At 43.7% G+C, this 11,539-nt stretch overlaps 1 protein-coding gene and 1 long non-coding RNA gene across 3 annotated transcripts; both read left to right on the top strand.

The window, feature by feature from the left end:
- Nucleotides 1–398: 398 nt before the first annotated feature.
- Nucleotides 399–5,041, top strand: LOC127314751 (uncharacterized membrane protein At1g16860). The gene is made up of 5 exons (XM_051345269.2): nt 399–718; nt 2,376–3,394; nt 3,928–4,083; nt 4,243–4,454; nt 4,552–5,041. Exons 2-5 carry the CDS (start codon nt 2,507–2,509, stop codon nt 4,742–4,744), a joined length of 1,449 nt encoding a protein of 482 aa, XP_051201229.1. The 5' UTR covers nt 399–718; nt 2,376–2,506; the 3' UTR covers nt 4,745–5,041.
- A 1,670-nt stretch (nt 5,042–6,711) lies between these two features.
- LOC127314750 (uncharacterized) lies at nt 6,712–9,898 on the top strand. 2 transcript variants are annotated; one of them, XR_011748367.1, is made up of 6 exons: nt 6,712–7,122; nt 7,245–7,335; nt 7,467–7,535; nt 7,628–7,757; nt 8,243–8,327; nt 9,655–9,898. It is a non-coding gene; the product is annotated as an uncharacterized lncRNA (long non-coding RNA). The 2 variants fall into 2 exon arrangements; XR_007859854.2 differs by having other exon boundaries at nt 6,718–7,335.
- Nucleotides 9,899–11,539: the final 1,641 nt, after the last annotated feature.

Here is an 11,539-nt window from a genome sequence, read left to right as displayed (position 1 = left end):
TCTGCTCAAGGCGAGCATTTCCAATGCCAGCGGTGCGACGCCCTTCGAGACCGATCATGGAAGAGAACGCATTCGCGATGGCTCGCTTCTCCTCCAGGCGAGGACGGCCTACTATGCTGACGACACTTCTTCCTCAAGATCTCCCTTCGACGCCCCCGGTGCTTCGTTCACGTTCAAAGAGCATCGATGACTCCAACTGTATTTCTTGTTTTATCCTTTGTTTTCTATTATCTTTGTTGCTTCTAAGCTGTTCTTCAACATCTTGTATCAGACCTGACCATGGACTTCATTAGTTTTTTTAAAAAAAGAAAAAAAATGTCATGAGCACAACACAAAGCGGCAAGAAAACAAGGACGGAAGAAGAGGAGCGGCAGGGCTAGTGTGAAGCAACAGTCCAGTCCAGGGTCCTTTCCTCTCAAAGTTGTTAGCTCCTGCCCTGCGGAGGTCCACCAGCAGCGACAGAGACAGACCGACAGACACGCTCCCCTCCCAGAGCTTCCTTTTCCTCACGACGCCGACGGTGTCATCCAACCCACCCTCCTCCATCTCCGCCGAACAACCCCACTCCTTCCATTCCACCCAACCACGCGCGCACGGCCGCCGCCTCCAGGGAATCCTCTCGCATTCCCCGCCGCCGCCACCGTAAGTCGACGTCCTCCGCTCCGCCGGAACACCGTGGAGCGGAGATCTGCCCGGGCCTCGAGGACCTGCTCCTTCGGTTGGTGACCAACCCTAACTTGCCTCGATTGCTCCCAGTGTTTTCCGTCTTCCCAGTCCTCTTTTCTGCTTTGTCGTGAATGCGAGCAACCTGATCCAGATACCTCTTCCTTCCTCCTTCCCCAATCCCCTCCAGTTTGTGGCGGATTTGTCCATCTACTGCTACTCGCTGCAGTACTGATGCCCTGCGGTTTGTTTTCTCCAAACGAAGCGTCGCTCGTTAGGTCCGAGCCGTCTGGATCTAGCGTTTGCTTATGTGAACTTTTGCAGGGATTTTTTTTGCCTTCTTGGTCCGTGAGAGATTTACCTGGATCTAGTCTAGGACTAGTCTCTGGATCTGCAGATGCCGGCATTGCATTCGGTAACACGACGGAAGCCTATCACAGTCTAGCGAGTAGAATGTGGGATGATTCGCCGCACCCAGATTCGACCCCCCTCCAGCTTATTGGATTATGCACGCATTGGAGAGAGAGAGGGAGAGATAATCAATCTTTGCAGGAGTAAGAAGGACCCCCTCGCCAAGGGCTTGGTGGAGTCGGCTGTAGGTTGTTCAGCGCGTCGCTCAATTTCTTCTTGTTCAAACTACGCTGTCACTTACCTGCCTGCCAGGGTTCTTTGCTGGAGCTTTAAGCTATATTTACCTCGAGATCTAATGGTGTCGGTGCCATGTTTGTTTGTTTATTCCGCTGCCTAAACTAGCCAGAATCATTTCGAAGACTGGGTCCTGCCTTTTATGTAAACAGTCGCTATCAGTTTTTTCTTGCAAATACTTTACCACCCCCCTCCACAAATTCTGCATGCTTTAGGGAGCCTCGCCTGTACTGACTAGCTTTTGCAAGCATTTGTTATCCAAAAATTATGGCTAAAAATGCGCTGATAAATCAAAAGATTTCCTCTAATATCGCTGCTTCTGTCTGTTTTGGCTGTAATTTTCCGCCAGTGAGCGTGTAGGACTGGATCAGTCGTGTACTTTACGCTACTTTAAAATACAGCATGAACACACTTAGTCCGCTGCCTTGTCATTGCCAGCTTTACCCACCCATTCCACGAAAAGAAAATTCCTAGAATTGTGGCATTTATTTGACGGACTATTTTGAGTTAGCAATGACCTATTTCATGTACTAAATAAAATAGTTAGTAGTATAGTTTTGTTTGTTGCTGCTGTCAACATGATGCTTGCATGGTGGAAATATGGCAACATGCTCTAAAGGAATCCGCAAATTACTTTTGCCACTTTTGATAGGATTTAGTGCGTAATTAATAGCACTATATTTTGCAAGTATTTGTGTTGGTCCAGCTTTACGTTGGCTGTGTTACAGCTACTAGGCTCTGGGTAATAGCTCATGTATATCCCTCTAGAGGAGGAAGCGTTAAGATTATCAGCCAGTTACCACCTTGAACATTTGAGTTGCCGCGATCTGTTTGGACTTGCTAAAACTCTGCTAGAAGGTTCATCTTCTAAGTTCATCTAAATCTCATCTCTTCTAATCCTTATGTGCTGTGTAATTCTGTTTGGTGAGTTTCCCTTATTCGTATTCTTAGCATTTTGTTTTGAAATTGTTTCCTCTGAATGGCATAATTATGAATCTTGTGTGCATATCCATTTTGTACACCCAAATTGTCGTTACTCGCATGTGTTTGATGTGTTCTTTTATCAGGTCATGATGCAAAGTGTTTGTCGTATCTGATATGCTGACGGCGCGCTCCAAAGATTTCTAGTCTCATTCAATACCTAATACAGCTACCGCGACGCACTCTGAGGTCATAGCTGAATCTACTGGTTCAGAACATGGGTTCTCGGTTTCCATCCCACCAGTTAAGCAATGGGCTTTATGTCTCTGGACGACCTGAGCAACCTAAGGAGAAGGCTCCGGTTGTTTGCTCCGCAGCTATGCCATACACTGGCGGGGACATTAAGAAATCTGGAGAACTTGGGAAGATGTTTGATCTCCATGCTGAGAAGTCACGCAAATCTGGCCCTTTGGGCAATCAACCTTCAAGGAATACTTCATTTGGTGGCGCGGCTTCCAATTCAGGACCAGCATCTAGTGCTGTTGGTCGATCCAACTACTCTGGTTCGATTTCATCAGCGGTTCCTGGCACTGGAGGTTCAGCAAGAGCAAAGACTAATTCTGGACCACTCAATAAGCATGGAGAACCAACAAAGAGATCTTCTGGACCCCAATCAGGAGGAGTGACCCCAATGGCCCGCCAGAATTCTGGCCATTTACCTCCTATTCTTCCTACAACTGGGCTGATCACGTCAGGACCTATCACTTCTGGGCAGTTGAATTCGTCTGGTGCTCCGCGAAAAGTATCAGGCGCTCTCGATTCTAATGTATCCATGAAGATGCGAGCCACCTCGTTTGCTCATAATCAGGCTGTTACAAATCTTAACGAGGAAACTGGCTACTCAATAAGGGCCAGTGTGCCAAAGCCAATACTCTGGACAGCCATTCTGCTCTTTGTTATGGGGTTCGTAGCTGGTGGCTTCATTCTTGCCGCCGTTCATAATTCAATTCTGCTAGTTGTTGTTGTGGTGATATTTGGGTTTGTTGCTGCACTCTTGATTTGGAATATTTGCTGGGGAACAAGAGGAGTCACTAGGTTTGTCAGTCGATATCCTGACGCTGATCTCAGAAATGCAAAAGATGGAGAGTATGTAAAGGTTACCGGGGTATGTTTAATACTGGCCACCTTTTTTGACTTGTTCAGTTATTCCATCTTAATGATTTGTGTTCAGTTTTGTGGTTTCTGTTTTTGTCATATATCTGCTTGCCTATGTTACAATGTAGAAGTAAGTCTGAAATTACATTATCTCTTGATGCTTTTGCCGGTTGTGGCGTATTGCTCAACTGCATTGTTATTAACTCACAATGTAGTAATGCTACTAACTGTTTCAGTAGTTATAATTTTTACATACATAGGTTTGACAGAACACTTCAGATAGTTTCGAAAAATAAAATTTGGGCACAGAGATCAGTACCATGAGCATGTAACAATATTTAGTCCACTTAAGAGTGACATATTTGTTTAGTACACTTGACAATTTACCTATTGTTTACTACCAGTATAAGGATTTGAGGTCGACTGATCATTTTGTAATAATCTAATATTTTTTCCATAGATTTTTTCTTTTAGTAGTTGGCTCGTAGTCATAACTGATTTAGGCAGTAGCACTAACCTCATCTGTTCTATTTAACTTGACAGGTCGTTACTTGTGGAAATTTCCCCCTCGAGTCCTCGTTTCAAAGGGTTCCAAGATGTGTGTACACTTCAACCTGCTTGTATGAGTATAGGGGTTGGGACTCAAAAGCTGCCAACACTCAGCATCGCCGATTTACTTGGGGATTACGGTCAATTGAGGTGATTTTTCATATTAGCTAGAAAATTTGATCATCAAGAAGCTGTGGATCTCAGAATGGGCTAGTGTCCTGCAATTATGAGATATAATCCAAACTATCGCAACTCCTATCACATTAATCATGCCTCTTACATACTCCTTTTTCTTTGCAACAACTGCAGCGACATGCGGTTGATTTCTACATCTCTGATTTCCAATCTGGGCTGCGAGCATTGGTCAAAACAGGGTACGGTGCACGGGTAACCCCATATGTGGATGAATCTGTTGTTATCGACATAAATCCAGAAAACAAGGACATGTCCCCTGAATTTTTAAGATGGCTACGGGAGAGGAATCTCTCAAGTGATGATCGCATAATGCGCCTAAAAGAAGGGTATTGCTGTTTCTTTTATTCTAGTTTTGGCACCTGTAGCACACAAACATGTGGACATAGTTATTCATTTCAACTCACATGGGTGTTAACATTGCAGATACATAAATGAGGGAAGCACTGTGAGTGTCATCGGTGTTGTTCAAAGGAATGACAATGTGTTGATGGTTGTTCCGCCTCCTGAACCCTTCAACACTGGCTGCCAATGGGGCAAGTGCCTCCTCCCAACTAGCCTTGATGGACTAGTGTTGAGATGTGAAGATACATCAAACGGTGATGTAATACCAGTTTAGCTAGCTAGCCTCGCTCTGGCAGTTCACCTGGGAAAAAAAGAAAAAGGAAAAAGTGCCTGTCAAAATATTTGACTTGGGGTTTGTTCCGTGGATGTTTGGATTGAAAAAAAAAATGTGCAAATGCGGGTTGTGATTATGGTTAAGTGCAATATGGGTGGTCAGTTACTCATGGCTTGATTGTGTAGTATTTTATGTGTTTTGTTCTTTTTGGTTGAGCTATGAATACCTGTAAGATGGATGGCTTGAGTACTACCATGGAGCTGTTTGGAGTTTTAGTGGAATCATGTTCATATGTTCTTTTTTGGTTTGTAGAATTTCAGCAATGTCATAAACCATCATTCCAATTCCCCTTTCTTTATCTATATTTCTATGCGTATAATTCTATCTATAATTGTAGGTATATAGTGTACAAGGATGAACATTTTTTGATGTATTTTGCCCAGGATTTGGTATCTGTTTAGCTTTTGATCATGCTAAATTATGATTGATGCACATGCTTGCAGGAGCAGATAGTTTGCGCTTCACTCAGTTTCAGACGACATTACCTTACCTGATCGTTTTGGTTGTAAGAAGCTCCTGCATGGTTTGTTGATCTGCCTTTCTGTTGCCACGTGTAGCAGTTGCTTACGCAGCAAAGTCGTATCTTCCTTTGTCAGATAAAAATAACCTCCAAATACAGAAGGTTAAAGTAATATTGAGAAGCAAACGAGAGAGACAACAAATGATTCAACTGTTCTATTCCATTGATGATTCACATCTTATATACAAGGGGAAGAGATACGAATATGGGTCAGGTCCGTTCGAAGAGGTGTGTGGAAGAGTTGTGTCTCTTGACCAACCAATCAACATAGAGAATTACAAGGGGGAGGATTATCTCTTTAATTAACCTATTAATTAAATCCTAACACTCCCCCTAATTCTTCCTTGTCCTTATGCTTGTTATGCTTGGTCATCTTTAGAATCATCTTTGGAATCATCTCCTCTAAAAATCCCGTGGAAAAAATATGAGGAGAGTAGTGTGTATGATATGTTGGTAAAACTCCTTAAAATCCAGTGGGAAAATAAGGAGAAAATGGTGTAACATATAATGGTTAGATATGCTGTTAAAACTCCTTCAAAACCCAGTGGAAAAATAAGGAGAAAATGACACAACATATAATTGGTATTGTCTCTTTGTTAATTCGATATGAGAAAAAACCTTGTAAAAGGGAAAATCCCCATAGAGTATAGAGAACAATATATGTCGTATATATTTTCCTAAAAACCCCGACAGGGAAAATAGAAAATATGACATATCATCTTGTGTTGATATTACCTCATTAAAAACCTTGATGAGAACCTGTATAGTAAACTCATAAAGGGAAAAAGAGTGTAATATGATGTTTTGAACATGATTGATTCAGGAAGATACCCCTCTGATTCTTGCAAATTTGGAAGCCGTCACATACCAATTCCATAAAATACTTATGGAATGCTAAAGTTGGTAGAGACTTCTTGTAACGGTCCAGGAAAATCCCCTATTAGATTTTTCGTGTGCCTTTTCTTTTTGTGCATCATCATGACATCATGCATCATATTATCCATGTTTTTAACAAAATAAAATTATTTTCAAATAAAATATTTTATTTTATGCTCTCATATGGTTTCTATATAAAACCTCCTCTTGTCTTTTCATTTAACAAAACGCCAAACTTGATATTTAAAATGTTGCAATTTGTTTTGGCTCGGTAATGAAGTTTCAAAAATGTGCTTGGATCTTTCCTACTTCGTTTCTTTCCCTCATCCTGGTCTCTATAAATTCTTTTCTGCTATTTTTGGCTTCCTTTAAATTCTTTTGTAATTCCTGAAAGTTTGATTTCAGTGAGCTCTCCAACCTGGCTTACTCTTTCCCTATGTCTGGCTCTAGCTTTTCCTTCCTAGAGCCAAGAACGCCCTGGTGGCTCATGTTACTTCTTCGCTGGCAGGAGACGAGAAAGTCCCTGTTTATCATCTTGCTCATGTGGTCACGCAGCATGCACCACCACCGCACCAGCTCTGCTTTTCCCACTCTCTTAATCCCAATCCTAAGAACCCCAGAAAACCCTAGCCTCTCCTTTCCCACCTCGCGCCGCCACTCTCCCGTCTCTCTTCTCTGTAGAACGACCGAGAACGCCGCCTCAGGTCGCCGACGCCCTGCCGCCACGGATCATCCCGTGCCTCGCCGAAACTACCAGGAGCTCCGCCTTATCGCCAGGACCGTCCTCGTCCAAGGAATCAAGCCGGGAAGCCCCTAATCGATGCAAACGGCCCATTCTCTTCTCCAACCCCGGCGAAAACATCGTCAATTTCGCCGCCGGTCGGCCACCTCCGGCCTTCCCGACGTGTTCTATCACTTCCTGGTGAGTTCCTCCTCTGTTTCGATCAAGATCAAGATGTATCCAACCTCTTTCTGTTGCCCTCCAAAACTGACGAAACTGTCGCCTCTGTCTGCACGAGTGCATCTCCGCGATGGTCGACGCAGGCCTCCGCGCCGCACGCGCTCGTCCCTGCCGTCCTTCTTCCCAGCTGTTGACCTCGTCGTCTCTGCTCTGGTCGAACCCTCCCTGTCCTCGGTGAGCCTGCGACCTTTCCCCGTCTCAATCCTGCACCGCTGCTGCAACGCACGCGCACGAGGGCGCCTCCTGTTTTGGGCGTTGCTGTTTATGTCGCAGCTTGTTTTCTTCACTTCGTTCAGTTTCGTCAGGTCTGCTACACGGTCCGTTTTCAAGTTGCTTCACGTCTCCATCGGCAACATCTGCACAGTAGCCGACTGGTTCGTTCCTTGATCCGTTTCTCAGCAGAACCAAGTCCAAGTCCTCACGACTGCGAATTAAATCAACCATTTTTTCCTCTGTTCTGGTTCAGATTTTTGTGGCCGAAGAAGCTTCAGTTTAGGCATGCGCCCTTCACAATCAGCAACAACAGCATAGCTCAGCTGGACATGAGTTCAATTCGTGGCGAGTCGAATTAATCCGCTGGCCATCATGCACGGCAGGTTCAGCCCAGTTCTCTCTGCGTAGCCTTTCTTTTTTATCTGTTTTGCATGTAATGGTTAAATCCATATCTTTTGAACTCTATTTTCAAATGCAAAGTATTTTATATGAAAATCTATCAGAAAAATATGTACAATCTGAATATGATACCCATATGCTGTTTGCATCTTGCATCATGTCACGTCGTGATAGTTTTGCATATCCACTTAATATAACATGCGGAGTATTTGAAATTGCCAGATACGGTTTTCCACTTCGCTTAATATTGTGTAGCTCACCCATACCATGTCTTGCCATGCTAATCAACATTTAATATTGCCGGTAGAAAAATAACGCGAACCTAATAATTGTTTGTCCGGGGTTCCAACTCCGATTAATATGGATAAGTTGCACCGCATCATTGCTGCCATGTCATGCATGCCTGCATCTGCTCATGCTGGATCTTATTTATTCGTAGTAGTAAGACTCGCATCTGTTGTTTGTCTAGCATTTGCTTCTTCCCGGATAGGATCGCGAAGTGGTGTGGTGAGATACGACAAGTTCTCCGGTTGTTCCTCGGCAAGCTTTAACAGGCAAGCATTTCCCCTATACTCCTGCCCCTGCAGAAGTCGCTCACCTATTTTATTTTGCCTTCTCCCTCATGCTATCCTTAAGTTGCGTTCTTGTCACGTGTCCCTTCCACTTGTACCTCAAGCAACCCATATTGCCACCACCAACCACCAACCTCCTACAGCTGTTGTTTGGTTACCGGGTCTGCCTTGCGAGTCGTAGTGCATGCTAGTGCTGTTTATATCTCGTTACCGTTACTGCTATTTTATCGGGTTATCTGTTGGGAATCATGACACATGGTTTATGGTTATATCTGTTGAGGATATCATGGTTATTTGTTAATAGTTGTTAGCGGAGGCATCGGTGAGTCAGCTGCTCGTTTTGTGACGGCTTACTTGTGTTTCTTTATAACTTAGGACCCGAGTTCCTGTTATCTGTTCCGAGACTGAGCGCTCTAACCACACGTGGGTATGTTTCTGGGTCTCCCCTTGACCACTGCCGGAATCTACAGCTTTATCCAGTGGCCACAACTAGCTTGCAACATTTTACCATTTGTTTTTGCGTGCATGCCAGCTTGTTACTTATTTACTTTGGGAAGCCCCTGGGTGCCTTGTATCCCTTGTTTCTGGTATGCACGTATAGGTGCGGCACGTGCGTTTATCGCATGCTGAAGCGGGTCATTCGCCCCAGTGTGTGTTTTGACCCTCTGAAGCCATCCTCGCAATAGCTAAGTCCGCTTCGGAGATACGGCCGGACTTCGATACGGGTTCAACTTGGTTAGGTGGCTTCCTGGACATTGTTGTAGTGAAGGAGAGTGCGAGTCGTGATATTCACCTGTCGCAAGTGGGTTGATCGTGCGTGTGGGTACATTTGGGCAACCCCTGCAGGGTGTACATCTTATCGATAAGCCGCGTCCGCGGTTATGGACGACTTGGAGCTGTATGACTCGACCATAGACAACTTACACATGTTGTTTCAATACTAATAACTTGCATAGTAAGATAGAACAACTTAAATAATAACTGGTTAAAACTTGTCAACCGTGTGCGTGCCCTTGTAAGTACTTCCTTGCGAGGGGGGAAAGCGTCGGCTGTGTTTTGTTTGCAGAGTATAGACCTGCTAGTTTATGCGCTCTCTCATCTTTTCTGGTTAGACGACTGTTGTAGAGTGTCTCTATAGGTTTTTAGTGCTTGCGCGCTGCCGCTTAACCACACCATATTGCCTATGACGTTCCTCTTGCGTCCTCTAAGTCCCCTGCGTGCCTCAAGTACAAAGGACGACTGGTTGACGAATGCTTATCGTCTTGAAGTCTTGTTAAGTACGAACCCGTACTTATTGCTGCTTCTACAGGACATAACCGGGCAGGTATGAAGATATGTTCGATGAAGACGACGCTAGCAAGGTTACCCTTCCGGCTTGGCCTGGGCAGGGTTATAGACGCCACTGGTTATCTTCAGGACTCTTAGTCCAAATTTGTATCTTGTCCGTACTCGGACGTATTTGATCTTCTGTATGATTTGAATCTTTGTATGTATCTATTTGTATCTTGACTCGATGGAGTTGTTGATGTAATATATCTGTATCTTGTGGGCTCTATTGTAATCCTATTGTAATGTTACCTCTCGTGATTGATTCCACCCGCATCGCATGCATGTTTCGGTGTGTATGAGGCGCTTGGTGGTGCGTCTCCTAGAATCGATATCGTGCGGATTTCGGCGGATTCGCTGGGATCCTCATGGTACCGGTTTTGGGGCGTCACACTTCTTGAACAAACCAACGAGATTATCACATTATTTGACTTGCAAGATATTTATTCCCCAACTCTTCCGGAGTTCATGGAGATAAACAATTTAGGGGCAATATGCTTTATGATATTGCTCTTGATGTATCATTTTTGCATCTATGCAACACAAGCGACATTATCTGTGTAGATAATGGTTGATGATTCAAGATAACCAATACCAAATGACTTATGTATGTGGTTTATCATTCCGTAAAGCTACACGTGTTGACGCGGCTTTGTATTTCAGAATGATTGGTAGGTGTAGTCACCGGAGTGTCAATTCTACCAAGTTGATACATATTGTGGGGATCATTCAAGTAGCCAACATCAGTGTATCCTGATGATATTGGAGTTCAGTTTTCTGAAATTACAAGAATATGTCAAGTAATGTGTGGTGCCTTGAAGATATCGAAAGATATTCTTGATTCCCAACCAATTGTGTTGGTGGGTCGAATGACACTAAGATATGGAACTTCTAGTCCCAACATTCGTTCTACATCATCCCGTGGTTTGTGTGAATCTTTCTCTACGTCTAGAGATCGAACAACCGGCACGGGAGATGGATATGACTTGTCCATTTTAAGTTTCTCCAATATATATGATGTAGGCAACTTGGTGTACCATAATACTTGAGTGAAGTAGCTCGACTTGTAATATCAAAGCACTATTTGGGTTTTACCAAATCCTTCATCTCAAATCCAGCCTTTTAGATGATCACGCGCTTCGTCATTGCAAGAGTGATCCTTGTGTATGAAAAACACACATGGGTAATCATCATTGTAGGAGTAATCCTTGCGTATAAGAAACTCACTACATCGGTTGTACCAAAATATACCGACAACAATAAGCCATGTTGTGACTTATCAATTTTACAGAATACATGTTGCATTTGCATTTCGATTCGGATTGTGATTCCACCGGGAACCATACATGTCCAAATCTAGTGATCCACATGGATATGCAGTCACTACATCTATCAACTACATAGATAGCTGATTTTGTATTGCCGATGATATAATGTATCGGAAATAGGATTCCACTCGCGTCTGGATATTAGGTCTCGGATCTCTGCGTAAATCCGACCTTGTGCTACAAGCTTTGCTTTCTCACCACCTTGTTATCTCATTCTGTTTCTGGAAGAGAATATATTGAACCGCATATGGAATTCATTTGAAGGAGCGAGGCTAATTCTGCTTGGATTGCACCCTTCGATTGTTTCAGTCCAAGCAAGTGGTTTACACTCTGCCATGGCCATAGTCTTTGGATCTGAATCATTTATGAAGGATGTTTGCAATCATACAAGAGAAATATTGTCGAAATTTGTAGGCTTTAATCATATGATTCTCCAGAATCAATATAGTTGGAGGAAATCTCCCAAACACCCATGATGACTCTTCGTGATTTTTCAATGCGAGTGAGTCTGGATGTTCCGATGTCCCAGCTAGTGTGTGC

The sequence above is a fragment of the Lolium perenne genome, chromosome 7 (assembly GCF_019359855.2).
Source record: "Lolium perenne isolate Kyuss_39 chromosome 7, Kyuss_2.0, whole genome shotgun sequence".
NCBI lineage: Eukaryota > Viridiplantae > Streptophyta > Magnoliopsida > Poales > Poaceae > Lolium > Lolium perenne.
Note: the sequence above shows the minus strand (reverse complement) of the source record. Positions and strands in the feature narration are given on the sequence as shown.